The sequence below is a fragment of the Rana temporaria genome, chromosome 2, assembly GCF_905171775.1.
Source record: "Rana temporaria chromosome 2, aRanTem1.1, whole genome shotgun sequence".
Lineage (NCBI taxonomy): Eukaryota > Metazoa > Chordata > Amphibia > Anura > Ranidae > Rana > Rana temporaria.
Window position 1 is genome coordinate 333477935 of NC_053490.1, and position 22128 is coordinate 333500062.

Genomic DNA, 22128 nt, shown 5'->3' on the forward strand with positions numbered 1-22128 from the left:
AAAAAAAGTTTTAAAAACGGTCATTTTTACTGGAGCAGTGATTTTAATGATGCTTAAAGTGATTTTTTGAAAAATTCCTTTAAATATCGTACCTGCTGGGTGTTACTATAAGAAAAAAGTCATTTAAAACTGCTTACGGCTTTAATGTAATGTCTGGTCCAACGGCGGATCTAAATGGTGTCTAAATTTAGTTCCCCCCCCCAATCATGTCACATTGGCTTTTTTTATCATTTATTTTTTTTAAACTTCAAGCCAGGGTGGCTTTGGCCAATTATGTCTCAGGGGATTTAGTACACGCCCCACACTATATAAGGCCGCCTGCGTGGCGGCCTTGTATAGTGTGTTGCGGTGGTGGTTAAAGACAGAGAGAGAGAGAGAGACACAGTGTCATTTATTTTGAGTTAGATAGGAGCAGGCAGGCGAGTCAGGTAGCTTCAGTTACAGTGTGTAGAGGATATATATGCATCCCAGGTGTTGTATACATATTTATACACTATATTCAGTTTAGCCAGATCCGTTCCTGTTATTCTCTTCATAATATACTGACAGGCAGGCAGGTGATTGTGCTATTTGCAGTATTTTTACTTGGTGTCCTTTGCACAGTGTGCACCTAAAGCTACCTGAATACAACTGCTGGTGTTCTCATACAAATACAGGCAGGGAGCTGCAGTATTTTGATTTAGTGTCCTTTGCACAGGACCAGACATTACATTAAAGCCGCAAGCAGTTTTAAATGACTTTTTTCCTATAGAAATGTCATTTTGTGCAGGGACAGTTCTAAACACGGGAAACACGTGCCACTTCACAGGCATACTATAATCAACCAAGCAGGTACGATATTTAAAGTAATATTTTTTTTTTTTTCACTTTAAGCATCATTAAAATCACTGCTCCCGAGAAAACAGCCGTTTTTAAAACTTTTTTTGCATTGATACATGTCCCCTGGGGCAGGACCCGGGTCCACAGACCCTTTTTAGCACAATAACTTGCATATTAGCCTTTAAAATTAGCACTTTTGATTTTGAACGTTCGAGTCCCATAGACTTTAATGGGGCTCTAAAGTTCGCGCAAACTTTCGGTTTGTTCACAGGTTCTGGTGCGAACTGAACCGGGGGGTGTTCGGCTCATCCCTACTCACTATAAATTCAGACATTGCGGAAGAGAACCCCTCTCTAGTTAAACTGAAGGATGTGGTGCGACAAAAGTATCTAGGAAGGCCGTTGAGGGGGACAGTGACTCAGATTGTGGACAGTGGTCAAGGTTAGTAGAATTTTTACCTTGTGGGGAGAGGTCAGTGACCCCTGAAGGCATTACCAGAGCGTCAATTGGCAAAGCCTGCTGGCCCATTTCTCTTATGCCTATGATCTGCCATGTGTAGTGAAGTATCAAGACATGACCTGTACTGCAGAGCAGAAAAGATTCAGATTATTCACCCTCATTGTATCCGTACTTCAGGTATAGTCTTCCAACATTACGAACAGGACCACGGTCCTGGAAATGTGTAGTATTCTGCCAAGTGCCTAATGCAGCATCCAGTGTCCAAAGCAATATTACAGACCATTCCTGCATCTTCTACAGCTGAGATCCGTGCCAACAGTACAGTGAAAAAAAAAAAAGAAAAAAGTAGGGTCAACAGGAGGTGCACGCATGCGCACCCCAAACCCAGAGAAAGACAGGTCACATACATGTAGGTGGCTGGGCCTGTACCTATCGTGCGCTCGCAGTATATTTACTATGAGCAGTTGGCAGGTGGTAAAAACAAGTTTTTCATTACATGTAGAAATCAAAAAAATTTAGCCACCACATGTAAGGACCAGTAAGTTGCAATATAGTACATTTTTTTTATTTCAATAAAATGTAACCGTTTTTTACCCTATCCAAGGCTAAAAAGGTTTGGTTTAACATAAAAGGCCAACAGATAAAAAAAAAAAAAAAAAAAAAAAAAAATCAGTAACAGCTATAATTGATTTTTTTTATACTTGAACTGTTACAGTAGTCCCTGCTGGCAAGTTGCCTTGCCCAAGTTGTCACCTGCAAATTATTTTAAAAAAAAGTAGTTTTGTATTGAAATGGTGGATCACATTGATTAAACATTTCAATCTAAAAAAATTTGTTTTGACTAAAAGTGGTGCAATGTGCACCATATAAATTCGATCAAGTAAAAAAAAAAAATCTGAGCATGCAGTGGCCATATGGGCAGCACACATTCCTTGTAGAAATAGAGCCCAGTGTTTAATTTATTCCCTTTACTTTGAATTTTCTTTCACTCTTTTTTTTCCTAAAAAGTGTAAAAGGTAATTAAATTAAATATAGTAATAGCTTTTAATAAAGTCAAAAGCACTGCAGAACGCTCAGCAACACAAAAGGGTTTGGTTAGTCTGCACTCAAATGCTAAAGGATAAGGGAGTGCCACCAGACTGCCAACACTAACTTTTGAACCGCCAAACTGTGAAAATATTAATGGACATTAAGCAAAAACAAAATAATTTCATTTGCAGTCATCTTTACCAATCTTTGGGAAAAAAAATTTGCAATGGAAAACAAACAAACAATCTCTTACCTGTTGCATAAAATATTTTATTGCTGTAAAAGAACATTGAGGAAAGAACATGCAAAAGCATCACGCATCCTCTTTAAAAGCAAAACCAAAATGGTCAATGCTGAATATCTATAAACAAATGCACATAAAAGAACACCTGACATATATATTTATATATATATATTTACATTGAATATACATTCAAAAAGTGCTTGTTGCCAGATATCCTTGTAAGGATCTCCTATTATAATATTATGTACATCATTTTTACATAGTAGACATTATCTTTATAATAGATATATCATAAAATAAAATTTGTATATAAACCTCATGACAAGCAAGTACAGCCAAATATATGACCATAATAACGAGTAAAAGAACAACATTAAAAAAAGAATTTAAAGGGAAAGTATAACAAAGTTCTAAGAAATTCTCAGATAAAAACATATATATAAAATAAACTTTGTATGGTTAGTTCCAAAAAGTTAGAACTGCTCAAAAGTATTTTTTTCTGCAAACACGATACAGAATACGTCAACCCCAAAGGCCAAGAGGGTGAAGTGCAAAGTAGAGGTTATTTGCTTCAAGTGCACTGCTGACATATATAGCCCTATTTAATAAGTGCAAAGTGCAGCAACCCATAGAAACGGTTTAAAATTTTTGACCACAGTATACAGAGATTTCATTGGATGCTATAGATAGCTACACTTTCACCACCTAAAAATGCCAACTGGGGTCGAAACTGAGTATATATCTAGATCATTCAAGTAGCACGTTATATAAATACCCTTTCTGCACATGTGTAAAGATGACTAAAAGTCTAGCATAAGAAGTACTAGCAAACTAGCGTGTGAAATTGCGTATTTTGTCGTCAGGTCAAAGTTACAAGCAGCTTCTTCAGGTTTGTTTGTATCTGCCTATAGGCAAAACTGTAGGCTGTTGGTATTCAGGATGCCTTCAGAGGTAGCCTCCTTGATACATCTGAGAAATTGGCTGCCTGGTGCCTGGCCTCACAGTGAAAGTCATACCCTGCTGGTAGGTACTTTGTGATCTGTTTGTAGTAAAGGAAGAAAAAAATTAGTAATGTATTGAATTGATCATGCAATTTACAGAGGATACAGTATTCTATAAAACGTTTTTCCCCAACCTCGTTCTCCAAGTTCTCCCAACAGGCCATGTTTTGGGAATTCCCCTTATATAAAATAGCTGTCTTAAATACCAAGCCATTGACATTGAATTACAGCACCTGTACAAGGTGAAGAAAATCCTCAAAACAAGAATTGTTGGGGTCCATAGCATGTATAGCCGGCCACTTTGTGTACTCTTGACAAAATTCCTTTATTGGCTACACAAGCCAAAAAAGGAACTTTGAGAAGAGTGCACAGAGTGGCCGGCTATATATGCTATGGACTTCGTGTTTTGGGAGTTGAACACCCTAGTCAGAGAACCGGTCTCCAGCTTCTGAATTTGAATACAGCAGTTGAGCTTGGGTAAAGTCTCCTATATGACTTTTCAGGGAACTTGATAATGGAGGTTGGGAATGACTGCTCTACTGGATATAGTACAGTGCACTCCAAGTTATTAGCTCAAAACGTATGTTAGGTTGCTTCATTATAAAAGATTATGCATACATTTCACAAATTAATTTTTCAAACTTAGTATTCTAAATATGTTACTCGTACTTCGTAACCAAACTAAATCGTTGATATTTGGCTCTGCTCTACTGAAAAAATAAATAAAAATCAGCAATGATATATTACACACACACACACACACACACACATACACACACACACACACACACACACACACACATACACACACACACACTTTGAGTTGATTTACTATAACTAAAGAGTGCAAAATCTGGTGCAGCTCTGCCTAAAAAACAATTGGCTTCCAGGTTTATTTTTTGTCAAAACTGCTGTATTCAAATTCAGAAGCTGGAGACCGGTTCTCTGACTAGGGTGTTCAACTCCCAAAACATGTAGTCCATATCATATATAGCCGGCCACTCTGTGCACTCTTGACAAAGTTCCTTTTTTGGCTTTTGTAGCCAATAAAGGAATTTTGACAAGAGTACACCGAGTGGCTGGCTATACATGCTATGGACCCCAACAAGTCAAGTTTTTAGGATTTTCTTCACCTTGCACAGGTGCTGTAATTCAGTGTCAATGGCTTGGTATTTAAGACAGCTATTTTATATAAAGGGAAATTAGAGCAATATGAACTTAGTTAATCCACACTCTTCGCAGTGCTTACAGGTTATAAATCTTCTTTTAACATTAATACTTACCTATGTGGATGGAGCATCAGATCGGTGCTGCAGCTGTCCTCCGCCGTCTCCGCACTGAGAACCAAGCCACCAAACATCACTGATGGCTTGGTTTTCACAGATCAAGAGGAGAGTTGCTGACTGTCAGTCAGTGTCTCTCCTCTCTGCTTTTCCATGCTCATTGGAGCGATTAGCTGTGGAGGGGCGGGGGAGCGCCCGTCTCAGTGGCTCGCCGAAATGCTAAGACTGCCATCAATCAAGGCAGCTGGCAGATCAAGACTTGGAAGTCGGGATGACGGGCTGCCTTGACTGATGGCAGTGACGTCAGTGGAGAGCTGACTTCAGCCCGATCCCTGCTGAAAACAGGTCACAGAAGTGCAAAATGAATTGCACTCCTGTGACCCTTGGAAGAAGCCCAGTATAAAAAGCTGAGGCTGGACTTCTCCTTTAAAATATTGCCACTATATACACCTTTTTTTTTTTTTTGTAAATCTGTTTATTGAATTTTAAAACATTCAACAGAAAGAAGAAAACAACAGACATTGGTCATGACAAAAATTGGCTAAGGCACATACCGAAATATGATTCAAGGCAATCTGGTTACATAAAATAAGGTGGGGAGCTGAAGTCATCACAATGGTCTCAGCGGGCCATCGTTCACGGGTAGAAGGACAACTCCGGGCAAAAAAAAATAAAAAAAAATAGGGGGACAAAAAACCCCTGCAGCTCAGAGACACACGATATATTACAGTCGTAGAATCCTATCACTATATACCTTTTTAACTGATCTGTATACCACTGTCACATGATAAACTGTAGGGTCTGCCCGAGTGTTGAGTGCTTAGGTAGGAGGAGATTTCCACTACAGCCTGGGTCCTCACGCTGTTGTGGGGGGCAGATCATCCTCGAGTCAAAAGGTGACATCTCACCCACTGTGTTCTTTTTTAGTTACTGGGTATGGAGGAAGGAGGGAGGGAGGGACTGGGTTGTTATTTAGGATCTGTATACACACCCAGATGTGTGATGTCAATACTATGTAACCCGACTAGCTCAGCAAGGAAATATGCTCTACTGCACAATAGATCAAACTGAGCATGTGCAAGGGAGACTATTCGGTCTTATCTGGCCTTGCCCAGAGTGACCCTGCAGGAGGGAAAGGATCTATGCATATAGGATCAAAGAGCCTTTTACACAATACAGAGTACCAACTCCTTAAAGCGGAGTTCCACCCAAATTTGGAACTTCCGCTTATCCCACTCCTCACCCCCTTACATGCCACATTTGGCATGTAATTTTTTTTTTGGGGGGGGGAGTGGGGGCTTCAGGAGGAGTGGGACTTCCTGTCCCACTTCCTCCTTCCGGGCAGACGATTAAGCCTAGGCGATTAAGCTTAATCACCTACAGGAAGGGGCTGCTGTAAGCGATCGCCCAGGACACGTGACAGGTCCTCGGCGATCGCCTGTCCAATCAGACGGCGCCTCGCCGGGCCGCACCGCGCGCGCATGCGCAGTGCCGCTCGCGCATGCGCAGTGGGTGCCCGGCCGTGAAGCCGAAAGCTGTCGCGCCCGGGTGCCCACACTGAGCATGAAGACGCCGGCCGGCGAGGGGGGGGGCGAGGAGCGGAGCCCCGTCCGGCGCGTCGCTGGAGCCGTGGAGCAGGTAAGTGTCGGTTTATTAAAAGCCAGCAGCTACACTTTTTGTAGCTGCTGACTTTTAATAAACTTACAAAATGGGTGGAAAACCCCTTTAAATTCCACAGCGAGTACAACAAGCATGCTATTCTGCATATACAGACAGATTTTCAACTAAACTGAACAAGCTGAAGTTAGAATCTGATTGGCTACTACACACAGCTGCACTAAATTTTGCACTCTCGTTTTAGTAAATCGACCACATTCTCCCCCTCCCCCCCCGTTTTTTATATATGGCTTTTGAATATCAAAATAGCACAAAACAATGTGGTGCAGTAAAACATGTACATTTGCTTTACCTTTTTAACTGCTTTGGTCAAACTTTTGACATTCACTTGAACTAAAGTAGTTCAAACTGATCTTAAAGTTTAGCCAAAGCACTTAAAACCTGAAACAAATGCATTTCTTGGTGTGGTGTTGCTTTGCGTTGGTAACTATAAAGGAATACCCAGCATACTACAGAGATCTAAAATAAGAAAGGTAGCAGTAATGTGATTGATGTGTCCCATAAGAGATCACAGTCCCAATGCTGCAGTCAACAAATATGCAGTATGAAGATCTGTGTATGTTGGTGCTTTTTTTTTTTTTTTCATGGAAAGCTACAGGGAAAGATGATTAAATAATAGATCCATCAGAGACCTCGAAGCTCTGACAAAAGGTAGCCTATAAATCTATCCACACATAGCACAGTTGGTTAAAAATTTAAAAAAACACAGGTATGCTGAGTATGGCCAAATTGAACGATTCTTCAATGCAGTACACACAATAGCAACTGTATGTTAGGGTAACACCCTATAGGCTGTTAAAGAAAGTGCTTGCTCCACCTCTGAAGTCACAATAGTGAACCATAAGGAAATAATTCGTTCTCGATTTCAGTCCTCAGGGCCCACACCAGTTTGTGCATTACAATTTATCATAAACTCAAAGGTGACATATCCAGTGTTGTACGAGTGCAAATCTTATAACTGCAAAATGAGACGTGCAAGCAGCAAGACAGACATGCCATAAGATTGCATACTGGCCATTTGCAAAGCATTAGTGGGCTATTAAGATATCATTGATAAAAAAGACATGCATAGGAGTAAACAAACGAATAAAAAAAATAAAATATATATATATATATATACACACACACACACACACATACATATACACATACACACACACACACACAATAAGCACATTTATATTAGTAATTTCAGGGATTTTAAGGTTAATTGGTATAGATGTGTGCTCACCTACTCGTTGATTTCCCATAGTCAGGGTTTTGAGATCTGTATTTCATATCAGTCAAATTCTGTACCATGTTTTCAGAAGACAGTCTCCTTCCCTGTGACATATATCTTGAAGGATTGCCAGAGCGTCGTGATTCCGGATTCATGCTGGAGCTAGACTGGGTATACATATGACTATAAGACCCTGGCAAAGCCGATGACCTTAGAGAGTGTGTATTTTTTCCATAGCTCCCTGAGCTTTCTGGAGCCGGCATATAGAGTCGTTTCTTAATTAGGGAACCTTTTTGTGGATCTCTGCTGATTCCTGTAGTGTAATTATCAGTTGTGGGTTTGTTATAGTCACTATTATATGAGAGTCTCCGAGACCCCAAAGACTGATTACTTTCATTATTCCAGTCATAATGGGATCCCAAATCCAATTTTGATTTGTTGCCATCATATACTCTATCCTTCCGATTCCAGTCAATTTGTGTGGATGGTGGAGTGTTCATGAATTCTGCTGGAGGTGGTATTATTCCATAATCACGGTCCTCATAGGTCTTTGAAGCTGGGACAGGTGAAGGGACAGAGGATATATTGACTGTGTATGCATCCATAAAATTTGACCTGTTGGGTGAGTTGTGGTTTTCAATGACAGAAGACTTGACATTCCAGAAGTCTTCATTTCTGTCCATAGGAACCTGTCTAACAGTTTTTTCCTCACCATGCATCCAGCTGGTCTTTTCATCATCTGCCTTTTGTGAATTTAATCCCAAAATATTTACACTAGATGATGGAAAATCTTTATCTGCCCATCTTGCAACATTACCTAAATTACTACTTGATTTAGAACTAAAACTGGTTACTTCCTCTTCATTAAACTGTCCCCCGTTTTCTTTCTTGGGAACAACAACAAATGTATTTGCTTTGACATCATTATACTGAGAGGTTAAAGGACTTGAAACAGAAATTTTAGGCATGTTACTGCTTTCTGGAGGCATAGAACGATTACCTTTTTGGGCCCGCTTCTTTGCAGCCAGGAGCAAAGCCATTGGAGAATTGGCTTCAACCTGCTCACCAGTGACAGGATGTTTATTTATACCACCTTCTTGTTGCATGAAAGATTCTGAATTCAATGAAGTTGATGGATGATTATTTATACCTTCCTCTTGCTTTATGGGATATTCTGATTTAAATGAAGTTGCTGGATGTTTAATAATACCTTCCCCTGGTATTATGAGAGACGTTGCATGATATGGAACATCATCTTTTTTTAAGCTCCCTACTGCCGTTTCCGAAACTGCAAGTGATAATTTGTCCAAGCTCAAGCTTCCAGATGATGCATTCCTCTCGTGGTGAGGCTTGTAGGCTGGAATAACATTCATTTTTGTACTTACTACATCTGTGGCTTTTTGTGAGAAAGCTGGTTTTGAAGAAGAGCCTTCAAATATGGGTTGTGAAATATTTTGCACAGCTGGATAGGTTGGTTTCTTCATTGTTTGAGTGGGCGTGATGGGCAAATAGTCTGGTTCAGGAATATGAAAATTTGTGTTGTTGCTTTTAGGTATCCAGTCTGATGTGTCTCCATCAGCATTTTCCTTATTAGATACAGATGGTATGTGAGGTACTTTCATCATTAAAGAATTTACAAGTGTATTTTCATTCGGACTCTTTTTAAGATCTCTTAATTTTTCATCTTTCTTTGGAGAGAAGAGAGCTTCTAACTCACCCTTAATTTTACCAACTCTGACCTTTTGTTTATCATCGCTAGTTATTTCAACAGAAGATATCTGAGCAGGTCTAATGTCTATGGGCTTTTTAGAGATTTGTTTCAGTGTTTGCTGTTTTTCTTGAAGTGCCTTAAGTAAAGGCAACTGTGGCTCTGTGGTGGATGTACCAGTTTGACTTGGCAAAGGTGGAGGTGCTGGTGGAGCTTTTGGTGGTGCTGGTGGAGGAATACTTACTTGTGATGTAGAAGAAGCTGAAATTGTCTTTGGTTTTGGAGGATGCAATGGTGATGCCTGAGGTACTGGTGGCATAGAGGCCACAAGAGGTGGAGCAGGTGGTGGAGCAACAAAATTAGGTATAGGAGAGGTCTTTTGTGGTGTAATTGTGACATGTGATGGTGGTGGAGGTGGTGGCATGGCAGGAGGTTTGGGTGGTGTCATAGGTGGAGGTGGTGGAGGGGGCATAAAGGGTGGTGTGGGAGGAGCCTCTTTATCCATCTTTATTTTGTTTTCCATTTCTCCTAAATCTCTTGTTAAGGAATTCTGTTTGAGCTGTACGTTAGTATTTGATGACATGTCTGTTACAATAGGTTTCACAGAGAGAACCTCTACAGGAAATTTTGTATCTTTACGTTCCTTTGCTAAATATCCATCTTTATTAAATGCCATTTTATTAAATTCAATACTGCTCAGAGGACGTTTTGATCCCTCCTTAATTTTTTCAGAAACCCCTGACAAGTCACTGCCATTTGTATACATTTTGTTATACGGCTTCTGGACATCATCAATAAATCCAAGCTCGGATTTCCATCTGTCATCACCAACAGTCTTACGTTCATTATCTAGTTCAATATGTGACTTTGTATTCATGGTGGACTTTAGGGACAAAGACCCAGAAGCTGTAGAATCTGTTATGCTGTCATTTCTTTGAATTGTACCATCCATTTGAGACAGATCCTGTAGATCATCCATAATAAGCATTGACTTTCTTTTATTTAATGTATCATTCAAAGATTTCTGCCCTTGATTTGAGGTCAAGAAAAGTTTGGCTTGTACACTAGGATTGAAACTAGAAGGTACAGGCGATTGTGGAGGTTCTGTAGAGTAGCTTATATTCTGAGATTCATGTAACTGTATTGATGAAATCCTCATTGGGGCAGGAGGAGGGACTTTAAAGGTCTTTGGCAAAGATGAATGGGGATCCATATATTTAGTTGTCTGTCCTTGACTGTGCTGAAAACCAGCACCGTTTAAAGAAAACTTGTTGGGCAAGGTCATAGGCATATTCTTTGATCCTTCCGATTTCCATTTGGAAACATTATCAGTTTGACGTTGTTCAGAAACTTTTGGTGCTGTGGAAGTGTCTGTTGAAGGCTCAAAATTAGGTATGGTTGTTGCAGAAGTATGTGGCATGGGTGGTATGAAGTCTGGTAAACTTGGGGACACTGGAGCGAATGAAGGCGGACTTTCTTGTGCTGGAGCAGCAGGAATCATTATAGGTGGTGGGGGAGGGGGCATAGAAGGTGGTGGAGGAGGTGGCATAGAAGGTGGTGCAGGAATTTCCTCATCATAATATTCATAATAATTATTAGTTAACCGCAGATCCCCAACAGAACTATACATTCTGTAGTTGCCATTCAGCTTTGGTCCATTACCTACAAGTAGAAAGTTATTACATTCAATTTGTTACGGTTTCATGGTTTGCAAATCAATATTTATGACAAGAATTGAAAGTGAGGAAACATCTATAATTTCAGCGTGTCACTGGAACAGAGCAAACATCTTTCAATGGGTACACTGGTTCTGGTGCCAGCGGTCTAAATAGGATTTGCCTTATTTTAGAGAGATTTCCTTTCACTTTCTGTAAAATACACAGCTGAAATTGTATATACTACATGCAAAAACATTTAATTGTATTCTATCCAAGGTGCAGTTGTGTGGCACCTACTAAAAAAAAAAACAATTCCCGTAAAAAAAAACAAAAAAAAAAACCCCTGCTTTGCAAATCATTAAAGGAGTTTCCCTTGATCTTGCAAATATCATTTGTAGGGCCCATTCATATCATCCTTATGTGTGTTGTGTGAAAGCAGCCCATCATTTTAAGCCGACACCACACTTGAAAAAAAATGCACTATTTCTGACACAGCCTTGCCATTGCATTGCATGCCATACATAAAGAGTCAGGCTTAAAATCACACAGGTACAAAGTCATCTTGTCCCAGACATGTTTATACCCATTCCATGCTACCAGCAATAACTGGGTGTAGTGGGTGAACACATTTTTTATTTTTAGATGCACAATAGATGTAGTGTGCTAGTTCAATTGGAGATAAAAGAGGGAAGGTAGGAAAAACAGTAGCCACGATATTAATTGCTGTTTTTTTTATCCTTTTTATCCTAAAGAAATGGTGGGCAACCAGATTAGGAAATCGGATTCAGCCCCCAACTTCTTTTAAGAGATAAACTTTTTGAGATGCACTATAATTCTGCATTATGTCTCTTTAAAACATTGATGCCTGTGATTTGTGAGCAGTATGCACTAGCATTTGAACATACACATTTAATTTTTGGCTTCAAGCTCACAAAAAGCTGTGAGTGAGTAAATGAAATGTGTTTTTAGACTATGATGAAGAGAATCAAAAATATCTCTTTTGTAAAAGTCCATTGTTCTAAAAAAAAAAATAATTATATATATATATATATATATATATATATATATATATATATATATATATATATATATATATATATATATATATATATATATATATATATATATATATATATATATATATATATATATATATATATATATATATATATATATATATATATATATATATATATATATATATATATATATATATATATATATATATATATATATATATATATTTTTTTTTTTTTTAAATAGGTAGCTCAGAAAGATGTTTTACAATTCATGATATGCCAAAACAGAGTCATCCCCACCCTATTCTTAAAATGGTTGTAAACCCTTACAGACCACTTGGCCCTACAGGTAAGCCTAGATTAAGGCTTACCTGTAGGTGCAATCAATGTCTCCTTAACCTACACGGTTACAATTGTCCTCTGTACAGGAAAAGATTGTAGATCTTCAAAGAGAAACAGTTTTTTTCATCTTAGTGGGGATTTTCCCCACTGGACAAAGTTCCTTTAACCTACTTGTCCACAAGAGAGTAAGGCCCCCATACACACCATTAGATTTTCTGGAGATTTTTATCTTTAGATTTACCTAAACCATATAATATGAGGTCAAACCTTAAGAGTTTCAATTTGTATGCAATCAGGCAGGCCCCTGCACTACATGGTTTTGGTAAATCTGAAGACAAAAATCTGCAGAAAATCTAATAGTGTGTGTGGGGTGAGTGGAACTCTTTCAAATGGTTAAGATGACAAAAAAAAAAAAATGAAGAGTTTAATCATTTTCTACTTTATCCAAAAAATACTTTTAGACCTGAAGGCTATAGAAAAAGTATGTATTACAGATTGAATTTTAAACCTTTAATACTCTGAAAAATAGGTTATTTTTTACATCATACTTGCCTGTAAAATCCTTTTCTTTAGTACATCATGGGACACAGAGTCAGGCAAATATTCATTACCTGCTGGGTTATACTTCATCATCAGGTGAATGACACTGGTAGATCAAAGATCTTTAGACAGGAAGTGACCTCACTATATAACCCGTCCTATACAGGGAGCACATAAGTTTTGTAGCAAGCACTGAATCCTCAAAAAAGAGGGGAGGGACCTCTGTGTCCCATGATGTACTCAAAAGAAAAGGATTTTACAGGCAAGTATGACGTAAAAATCCTATTTTCTTTTTTATCATCATGGGATACAGAGTCAGGCCAATATTCATTACCTGCTGGGACGTCCCAAAGCAATAGCCTTGAGAGGAGGGATACACCCTGCCAAATAATAATAGCCATCAGAAGCAGAATCCTCGACTATCCGAACATCCACAAGATAAATTTTGTGAACGTATGCCCTGAAGACCAGGTAGCAAGCAGCCTTACAAATCTGAGCTACAGATATCTGATGCCCACGCGGTTCCTACACCCCTGGTAGAATGAGCTCTCAACCGAAAGGGGGGAGCTTTATATTTCAGACCGTTGGCCTGAATGACCAATTGACAGACCCAATTGGCAATGGAAGCCGTTTGCCTCTTCTTGGGACCCTTTGGTAAATAAAAAATAAAATAAAAATAGTGAGGTCACTTCCTGTCTAAAGATCTTTGATCTACCAGTGTTCACCTGATGAAGTATAACCCAGCAGGTAATGAATATTAGCCTGACTGTGTCCCATGATGTATGAAAAAGAAAAACAATTTCACAGATTTTGTATGAATATGGACTTCCAGCAGTTTGTTTTTTGTTATTGGTTGCACTAGATCGACTTGTGTCTTTTTTCAACCTGACCAGCTATTCAACTATCTTCACAAAAGCAAAAACGATGGAATTATATAAAATATTGACTAGCCAATTAGACATTAACTGTTTTGTTAGATTTGTTTTTCCCATTTTGATGCTACATTCTCAGGTCTTGTCATTCTAGGCAACTCCACTTTTTTTACATGCTTTAAAACCAGTGCCGTAGTTCTTGTTGAGCTTGAGCTTACCTATAGAAAGATTGTCAGAATACCCTGCTGGGACAGAAGGAGTAGGTACAGCAAGTCCTTGAGTATCTGTGTTCTGTAATCAAGAATGAAAATGTAATAAGCAAGGTGAACATAGGTGGGGTACATTGGTTGTTTTAAACTTCCACAAATAAATCATATTCCCACCACATCTCATCAATTTTTCTGAGAGTTTTCACCCATCTTACAAGTACCAGATTTACCCCAGTGGTTTCTCAAGCAGAATCCTTAGAAGACTGATGAAAAACAAAAAATTTAAACAATAAATACACAAAATCTGGCATCCTAATTCCATTATTTATTTATAGACTTGACTGCTCCCTTTCACACAACAGAAGCACTAAAAACTACTCATTACTTGACACTGAGTAATGTTATGTTTGCCTAACCGAAAGCTACTTACTGAACCTGTATTGTGATTTCCAACCATCTAAAAGCCAGTAAGAGAAGGCAGTATCAAACATGCAAGTCAAAGGAAGTGAAAGTTAAAATTACTTATCACCACCATTGTGTTTTCCCCCCAAAAAGGTCACCGATAACCAAGCATTCTTGAAAACAAGTACAAAAAATATATATCTGCTACGGCTACACTGATAAACCTTACCCTACCTGAACCATTATCATTAGGGCTTCTTCACACCATAGTGTGCATGTCATAATGCACTGCAAGATAACACACTGTAGATCTAAAAGTTAATTGTACCCCACCTGGCCCGGATGGGGGGGGGGGGGCACGGCGGCAGTTAATGATAGGATGTGGGGTTCCAGCACCTTGTACCTCTGGTCCCCTTTACATAACACAGCACCTTGTACCTCTGGACCCCTTTCCATAACACAGCACCCTGCACCTCTGGACCCCTTTACATTACACAGCACCCCACAGTTTGTTACACAGACACCCCCCTAACAGTTCTGGACCCCCTGCATGTTACAGACCTCCCTACAGTACAGACCCCCTCCCTACAGCACAGACCCCCCAATACAGCCCCCCTCTACAATACAGCCCATACAGACCCCCCTACATTACAAAGACGTGGCCTGTGGCCCGCCGCATCCCACTGGGCATATTCCCGGTATGCCTTATGGCCAGTCCGGGCCTGCACCCCACACTAAAAAAATACTGGGAAAAACTTAAAAATTTTCTGTCTCATAAAAATAAAATATTGCATATGCAATATTTTCCATTTAGCACATTCAGTCAGCAGGTGAAGCTGTAGGCACTTTTTTTTACATGTTTTGTGTAAAGAAGCTCATTTACAAAAGAGTAATAATCACAGTTCAACCTGTCAAAGAGGTTTTACACATTTCCACACTAGCCATTGATAAGAACGAGGAAAAAAAAAAGTAAATGTTTTACATTAAAAAAAATGATATTATATGAGTATTACTAAAATTGCCCAACAGTTGTGTGCCTACATGATTCAGAAATCTAACTGTGGGATACCCAGTTTAGACTGGTGATGCAGCCAGTATCCTTCCAACATGCTGGAAAGATGTGAATACTGCAGGAATCTAAAATGTGACCTTTTTATGGACATTGTTGGGGAGCTCTTGCCACCATTTGAATATATTTAATACTACTAGCTACCTCCTCATATTGTGACATTATAGCTACAATGTTAGGGGTTTGATCTTGCTAGACTGCCTGGTTGCTTTAAGGCTACTTTTGGATGTCTTCCCCCGAGAGAAAGGGCCTTTTCACACGGATGCGTCCGTGTACGGGCTCCGCTTTGCCCAGCAGGGATCGCTCTGTCGATCCGCGTTGAGCAGGCAGACATCAGGTCTGTCTCTACACGCTGTGCAGGGACCGACCTGTCAGATTGCCGCTCTCCTCTATGGGGGTACGGATGAAGAAGGACCATAGAGTCCGTTTTCATCCAATCCGCCAGACAGATGGAAAATAGGGTTTCCATCTGTCGCACTTTAGCGGATCGGAGCGGGTCGAGTGTCAGCGGGCATGTCACCACCGACATCCGTGGCTCCATAGACCTGCATGGAGCATCCGTTCAGGTCCGCCTAAAAAACCGACAGGCTGACCTGAACCGTCCTCCCGTGTAAAAGGGGCCATAGTGGCTCTATGTTGGATTTTTCAGATGCACCTCCTTGAGAAACATTCTCATGTTGCAAATGCCAGCCAACCATATGCTTTGATATCTTCATAAAGATCAAGAGAGGTTGCCAATGTATTGATTGCTTCACATGTCCTTCTGAAGAAGGATTCCTGAAATGAAGCTAGCTTACATGTGAACAGTGCATGGAATCAATCATTGTTGTGAACTTCTAATTGGAGTATTTTTTAGTACGTTTGTAAGGTTTTAAATGGAATGAAATAAAATTGTGTTTTTTTACTCAGTGTTTTTAATATATGTCCACATAAAGTCCTATGACTATGAATGTTTCCATAGTATATGTGATATTTAGGTATATGGACATATAGCACACACCATTTTGGATCGCAACCAAATAAAATGCAGAAGTAGACTCTATGGTTAAAATGCAGTAGTATTATGTTCTGCAGCCTCTGCTGAGAATCCTTATGGAGCAGCAGACTTTAGTAGGATTGGAAGCCCAAGAACGTGTTGATTCGACTCCAGGGTTTAGTGATGCACCATGACGAAACCCCAATGAGACATGATCTTACACCCCATATACGTTTTTTTTACCCAGTAGCACAATATTTTGAACCAGGTTAGGACTAGTAAAATCAGAAATGCACTGTGTAATGATACCAACAGAGAGGTGTTACTTTGTGCCCCAAAGGTTCTGCGCTTCAGTTCTGGAAATCCAGCCCCGGGTATAAAATGACATAAATATTATACTGTGCAGTTTCAGGTTAAACTCAAAAAAAAAAAAAAATTGTATCACACAAGCATCCTCAAAATGTTTATATTGGGCACATTGGGAAAATATTAGCCTAGCTTTGTATTCTGATCTTAATCAAAACAAGGTGTTCCGTTACAGATAGAACACAAATTCTCTACACTTGAAGATCAACATGCCATAGAGATTTGTTGGAATGCTGTTTTTCAGGCTTTTGTCTCCAAGACAGATAGTGAAATATCCCCGAGGGGGTTCACATGCCGTATAAAAAAAGTATATTAGCTAGATTCAGATAGACTTAGGCTGGCGTATCAGTAGATACGCCAGCCTAAGTCAGAATCTGCGCCAACGCTAATTTAAGCGTATTCTGGTAACCAGATATGCTTAAATTAGGCTCAGATACGAGCGGCGTAAGGGTCTTACACCGTCGTATCCTCAAGTGTACTTTTTAGGCTGACCGCTAGGTGGCGCTTCCATTGCGGTCGGCCTAGAATATGTAAATGAGTGGATATGCCGATTCACGAACGTACGCTTGCCCGACGCAATAAAGATAAGCCGTTTACGTAACGCACTTTCAGGCCTAAAGTTATTCCATCAAATAGCTGGAATAGTAATGTTAAGTATGGCCGTCGTTCCCGTGTCGAAATTTGAAAATTTTACGTTGTTTGCGCAAGTCCCCCGTGAATAGGGATTTACATCATTTACGTCCACGTCGAAATCAATAGGACCATACGGCGTACTTTGCCGCAATGCACACTGGGATATGTACACGGACGGCGCATGCGTCAGGTCAACCCCCATTTACATAGCCGAATTTGAATTAGGCGCCCTTACGCCCGCCCGATTTACGCTATGCCGCTGTAACTTAGCAGGCAAGTACTTTATGAATCATGTACTTCCCTCGCTAACTTACGGCGGCGTAGTGTAAATGCCATACGCTACGCCGCTGCAACTATGCGCCCGCCATCCTGAATCCAGCTATTTATATTTATAACTCTTCATTAGTAGGCCATTTTTCAGTGCATGATTGTTTTTTTATCGGCAATTATTCCGTCATGCAACTCTATACCCAAATGTGTTTTATATCATTTTTGAGACTTAAAGATCTTACTAATTGGCTTATTACTAGAAAAAAAAAATTTTTTTTCGTTTCTGTAAATAAAAAAAATAAATGCTAGAATAGTACGGGCGCCTCCGAAATCACCCTGGGGCGTCTGCTTTCCAAAAAAAGTATCATATAAGCTCTTGCCACAATTTTTTGGAAGTGAAGAAAAATTGTGAATGAAGAAACCTACTGGTGCTGAAGAGGTTAAACACAGAGCCTGACAATTGTACACTAGATAAAGTAATGTACAGGTCATACATAGGAAGGAGGGAGGAAGTGAGAGGATTAATGCACTGGTCACATACAGTGGGACGATGGAGATGAAGTGGCTCATGTTCAGATGGGCAGGATAAGGCAGGTAAGGGGTTAATTTACAGGTCCTATTAAGACAGCATTGGATCTAGTATGTGTAGGAAGGAAGGGGCTTTAAAAAGCGATAAAAACTACAGCTGCTGATCCACTACCTTTTCCCCCCAGTTGTAACTATTTTTTTTACATCTTAGATTTTTCTTACAATTGTGTTTATACTCATTAGTTGCCTTTCCTATTCATCAAGGTGGTTATCATAGTTGTGCACAGCCTATTGCATTAGAGTGTGCACCCCAAAGCTTCAACACATATGCGTTTGACATATTTACCGGCCTCTTCCCCACTCTCGATCCTGAAACAAATGGGAGAAAGGGGGGAGCAAGGGAGCACACAGGGGGACCCAGGCAACAGAAAGCAGAAAAAAGGGACAAGAGGGGTGGCGGGGGTTGCATATATTGGTACCGATTCCCTGTATTTTCCTCCTGTGGCAGTTGAATGTCGATGAGAGGGAGAGGAGGAGAAGCCTACTTTCAGCTGCTGCAGGAGCAATATACAGATCAGTGCCACTAAATTTTCCCTTCAATGCTTTTCCTGTCCAGGTTCTGAGGGTCGGCAAGGAAATATTGTGGTTTACATCACCTGCCAGTTATTGACGGGTTGCCAACTCCAGGATTAGGGTGTGCCCAGGCACACCCCTTGCGCACGCCTATGGTGCCTATATGGATTTGTTATTAAATGATTTTCTATTTTCTTTACACTTTGCTTTCAGTTTTGATTTTACATTCCTAGCCTCTGCATTCCATTTTAAATTTGGGAGGTACCATAATTTTCCTCCATAGCCCATTTCTAAACTATGTTAATTTCTTGCAACATTTCTTTTTAAAGTGGTTGTTTAACCCATTCATTAAATCTGACCTTGGCACATATCTGTAGTATTTACTTATCTCTCTGTGCTCTGTTCCTCTGTTATCAGCATGATAACGTCTGACAAATTCTCAGACACATGAGATAAAATCAGCTGGAAATTTGCGTCGGGAGGGATAAGCCGAGAGATTGTCTATCCACAGTACAGCTCTGCAAGTTTCTTCATTCCCCTGCCTATGTGGAAAGGTGTGTGTGCACCTTTCCTCCAATCACCTCTCACAGTATATACCCAGACTCCACACCCACTGCTGAAAGAGGAAGAAAGATTTCTAACACAATGTGCACTTTCTAAAGATTATAGAAAGGAAAAGACTGCAGATATACATGTAAAACTTACGTAGGGAGATCTGTTTCATCTCTGTGTATCATCTGAGCCCAGGTAGCAAGCAATTGTGCTCCAAGTCTGAAAAGTACTTGCCAAGCTATTGCTAGACTTGCCGGGCTTCATAAATTGGTTGCACAATTGTAGCAAGTCCGCATTGCATGACTCCAGATCAGCTTTCTTTGCAAACATTTTGCAAGTCTGCTGCAAGTTCTGGTTCAGTTATGTTGTGCAATAGTCATCCCACCACAGGGATCACTGTGGCAAAATTGTTTTCTTGCTGTAGACTCAATACTGCAACCTTGCTCTTGCAAATTTGCTACAAATTGGAAAAAAGTGTCAACTAGAACATGTGCTTCTAGTGCTTTGGAAGTGTACAACTTGCCAGTGAAAATGTGCAGCAAGTTAAACTTACAAATTAACACTGCCACAAATTTGTGGCAAGTTATCTTTGCTATCCGGGAGTCTGTTCACTTCACTGGGTATATGTGAGGGTTTACATCCACTTTAAGTTTACAGCTAGGTCATAGCCATACATGGACTTAGAGGCGAGCCCAGTGGTTGTCCAGGCCCCCCCCCCCCCCCCCATTTACAACCTTCTTAATCCTACAGTTAACCAATGGGATAACAACAACTGGTCAAAGTTATATGCCTGTGCAAAATCTTTCAAGGAAGGACGTATTTTCAGGCAGTTGGTGTCTGATGGAGAGGAGACATGCACATGGGCTTTTCTTTGCAAATATTTACTAATGCCAACGGAAGATTTTGAGAATCAGACCTGCTGCCTTGCCTTGGTCCCAAATCTACTTTGGTAAAGTTTTATCTATTTCCTGCATTTATATGAATTTGATTTACCTTTCCCATTGTATTTCTGCATATCCACTTTCTTTTTTTTGTGTATTCATATTTCTGTCCGCCCTTTATGAGACTTGCTTTAATAATTTTGGTATCATTTACTTAATGAACACTTTATGCAAACATTTTATTTTGCATACTTCTTTTCTATTTTTACTTTGGAAACTATATTTAACCAAGGTGCAATGAATTAGGATTTTTAACCGATGCCCGAACAGCTCGCGCACATTTACTGCGGCACAATGGCACCGCTGCCCACAATCCCATACATATAAGAGGTTCCCTTTAAGATTTGCCAGAGGGCGCACGCACGATACGCTTGGCGCGCAATCGTGTGCACGAGAGCCAGGCACAGGGATTTGTGTGTGTAAACACACAAATCCCTGTGCCGTCAGGGGAGAGGAGACATATTGTTTGCTCCTACTAAGTAGGAACAATGATATGTCTCCTCCCCTAGTCAGTTTTCTACCCATACAGTTACAACATACTGAGGGAACACACATTTAACCCCTTGAGCACCCCGTTAACCCCTTCCCTGCCAGTGACATAGTGCATATTCATAGCACTGATTGCTGTATAAATGTCAATGGTTCCAAAAATGTGTCAAAAGTGTGATCTGTCCATCACCATGTCGCAGTACCACAAACAAAAATAAAAAAATCTTTCCCATAGTTTGTAGACACTATAACTTTTGCACAAACCATTCAATATACACTTATTGATATTTTTTTTACAAAATAAAAAAAACTGTAAAAAAGTAAAAAGGTTTAAAAATAAAACAGCGTCCCTTCTCTAATTACCGTTGCAGATTTGGATTATCTTATTATAAAACATAGTTCTAATTGAGTTCCCCCGCAGCAAGCAGCTTGCTATGGCATTGGCAGCTCCCTCGTGTCCATTCAGACATGGAGCCGTGGCCAGACCCCTGTCCCCATTCTTCCTCATTGGCTCACTGACTTTGACAGCAGCGGGACCAAATTGCTCTTTACTGCTGTCTCAGCCAATGAGGACATCCGAGTCTCTCGTGCAACATTGCTTGCTGGTTCGAGAGGGGGTTCAGGTTAATAAGTATAAATCCCATAGTTTGTAGACATTAGAAAATTCATCTAAACCAGTCAATATATGCTTATTGAGATTGTTTTTAACCAAAAACCATGCAGCAGAATAAATATTGGCCTGAATTTGTGCCGTAACGCAAAAAATGGCCTGGTCATGAGGGGGGGGGTAAATATTCCAGAGGTGAAGTAGTTAAAGTAACAATAGACCAGCTTTAATGCTGAAAAAAATAATAATAATTAAATCATTTGTTGTTACAATAGCAAAGTACATACAGTATAATCAAGGCACTTCCCCAGCCATCACTATATGTAATATTAAACACATCCTTACATACTAAACATCTCATAATTAAATATTTTATTTGGGTTGACATTTTTTTTTTTTTTAGGGCAGCCTTTAGAATAAAAACCCAAGTGAACACTCCTGAAAATAAAAACTCCACTAAATTCTCCTTCGCAGATATCTTGCCACAACAAGCACAGATGCCAACAATTTGTAACTGTAATGCCTGCCTTCATTTTGTTAAGCGCTGCACAAATTGTTGGCGCTATATAAATCCTGAATAAGAATAATAAATGACTGATAAAGACCAGGTGGGGTTTGTCCAGATGCGGGAAGCCCGAGACAA

At 39.8% G+C, this 22128-nt stretch overlaps 1 protein-coding gene across 1 annotated transcript in view; it reads right to left on the reverse strand.

The window, feature by feature from the left end:
- Nucleotides 1-2556: 2556 nt before the first annotated feature.
- The window catches only part of LOC120927074 (uncharacterized protein C6orf132-like), a 61533-nt gene continuing 41961 nt past the window's right edge, over nucleotides 2557-22128 (reverse strand). The window contains exons 3-5 of the mRNA XM_040337501.1: nucleotides 14089-14161; nucleotides 7744-11101; nucleotides 2557-3590 (exon numbers count right to left, since the gene is read on the reverse strand). Coding sequence (XP_040193435.1) covers nucleotides 3497-3590; nucleotides 7744-11101; nucleotides 14089-14161 — 3525 coding nt within the window. The 3' untranslated portion in view covers nucleotides 2557-3496. The remainder of the gene's footprint in view (nucleotides 3591-7743; nucleotides 11102-14088; nucleotides 14162-22128) is intronic.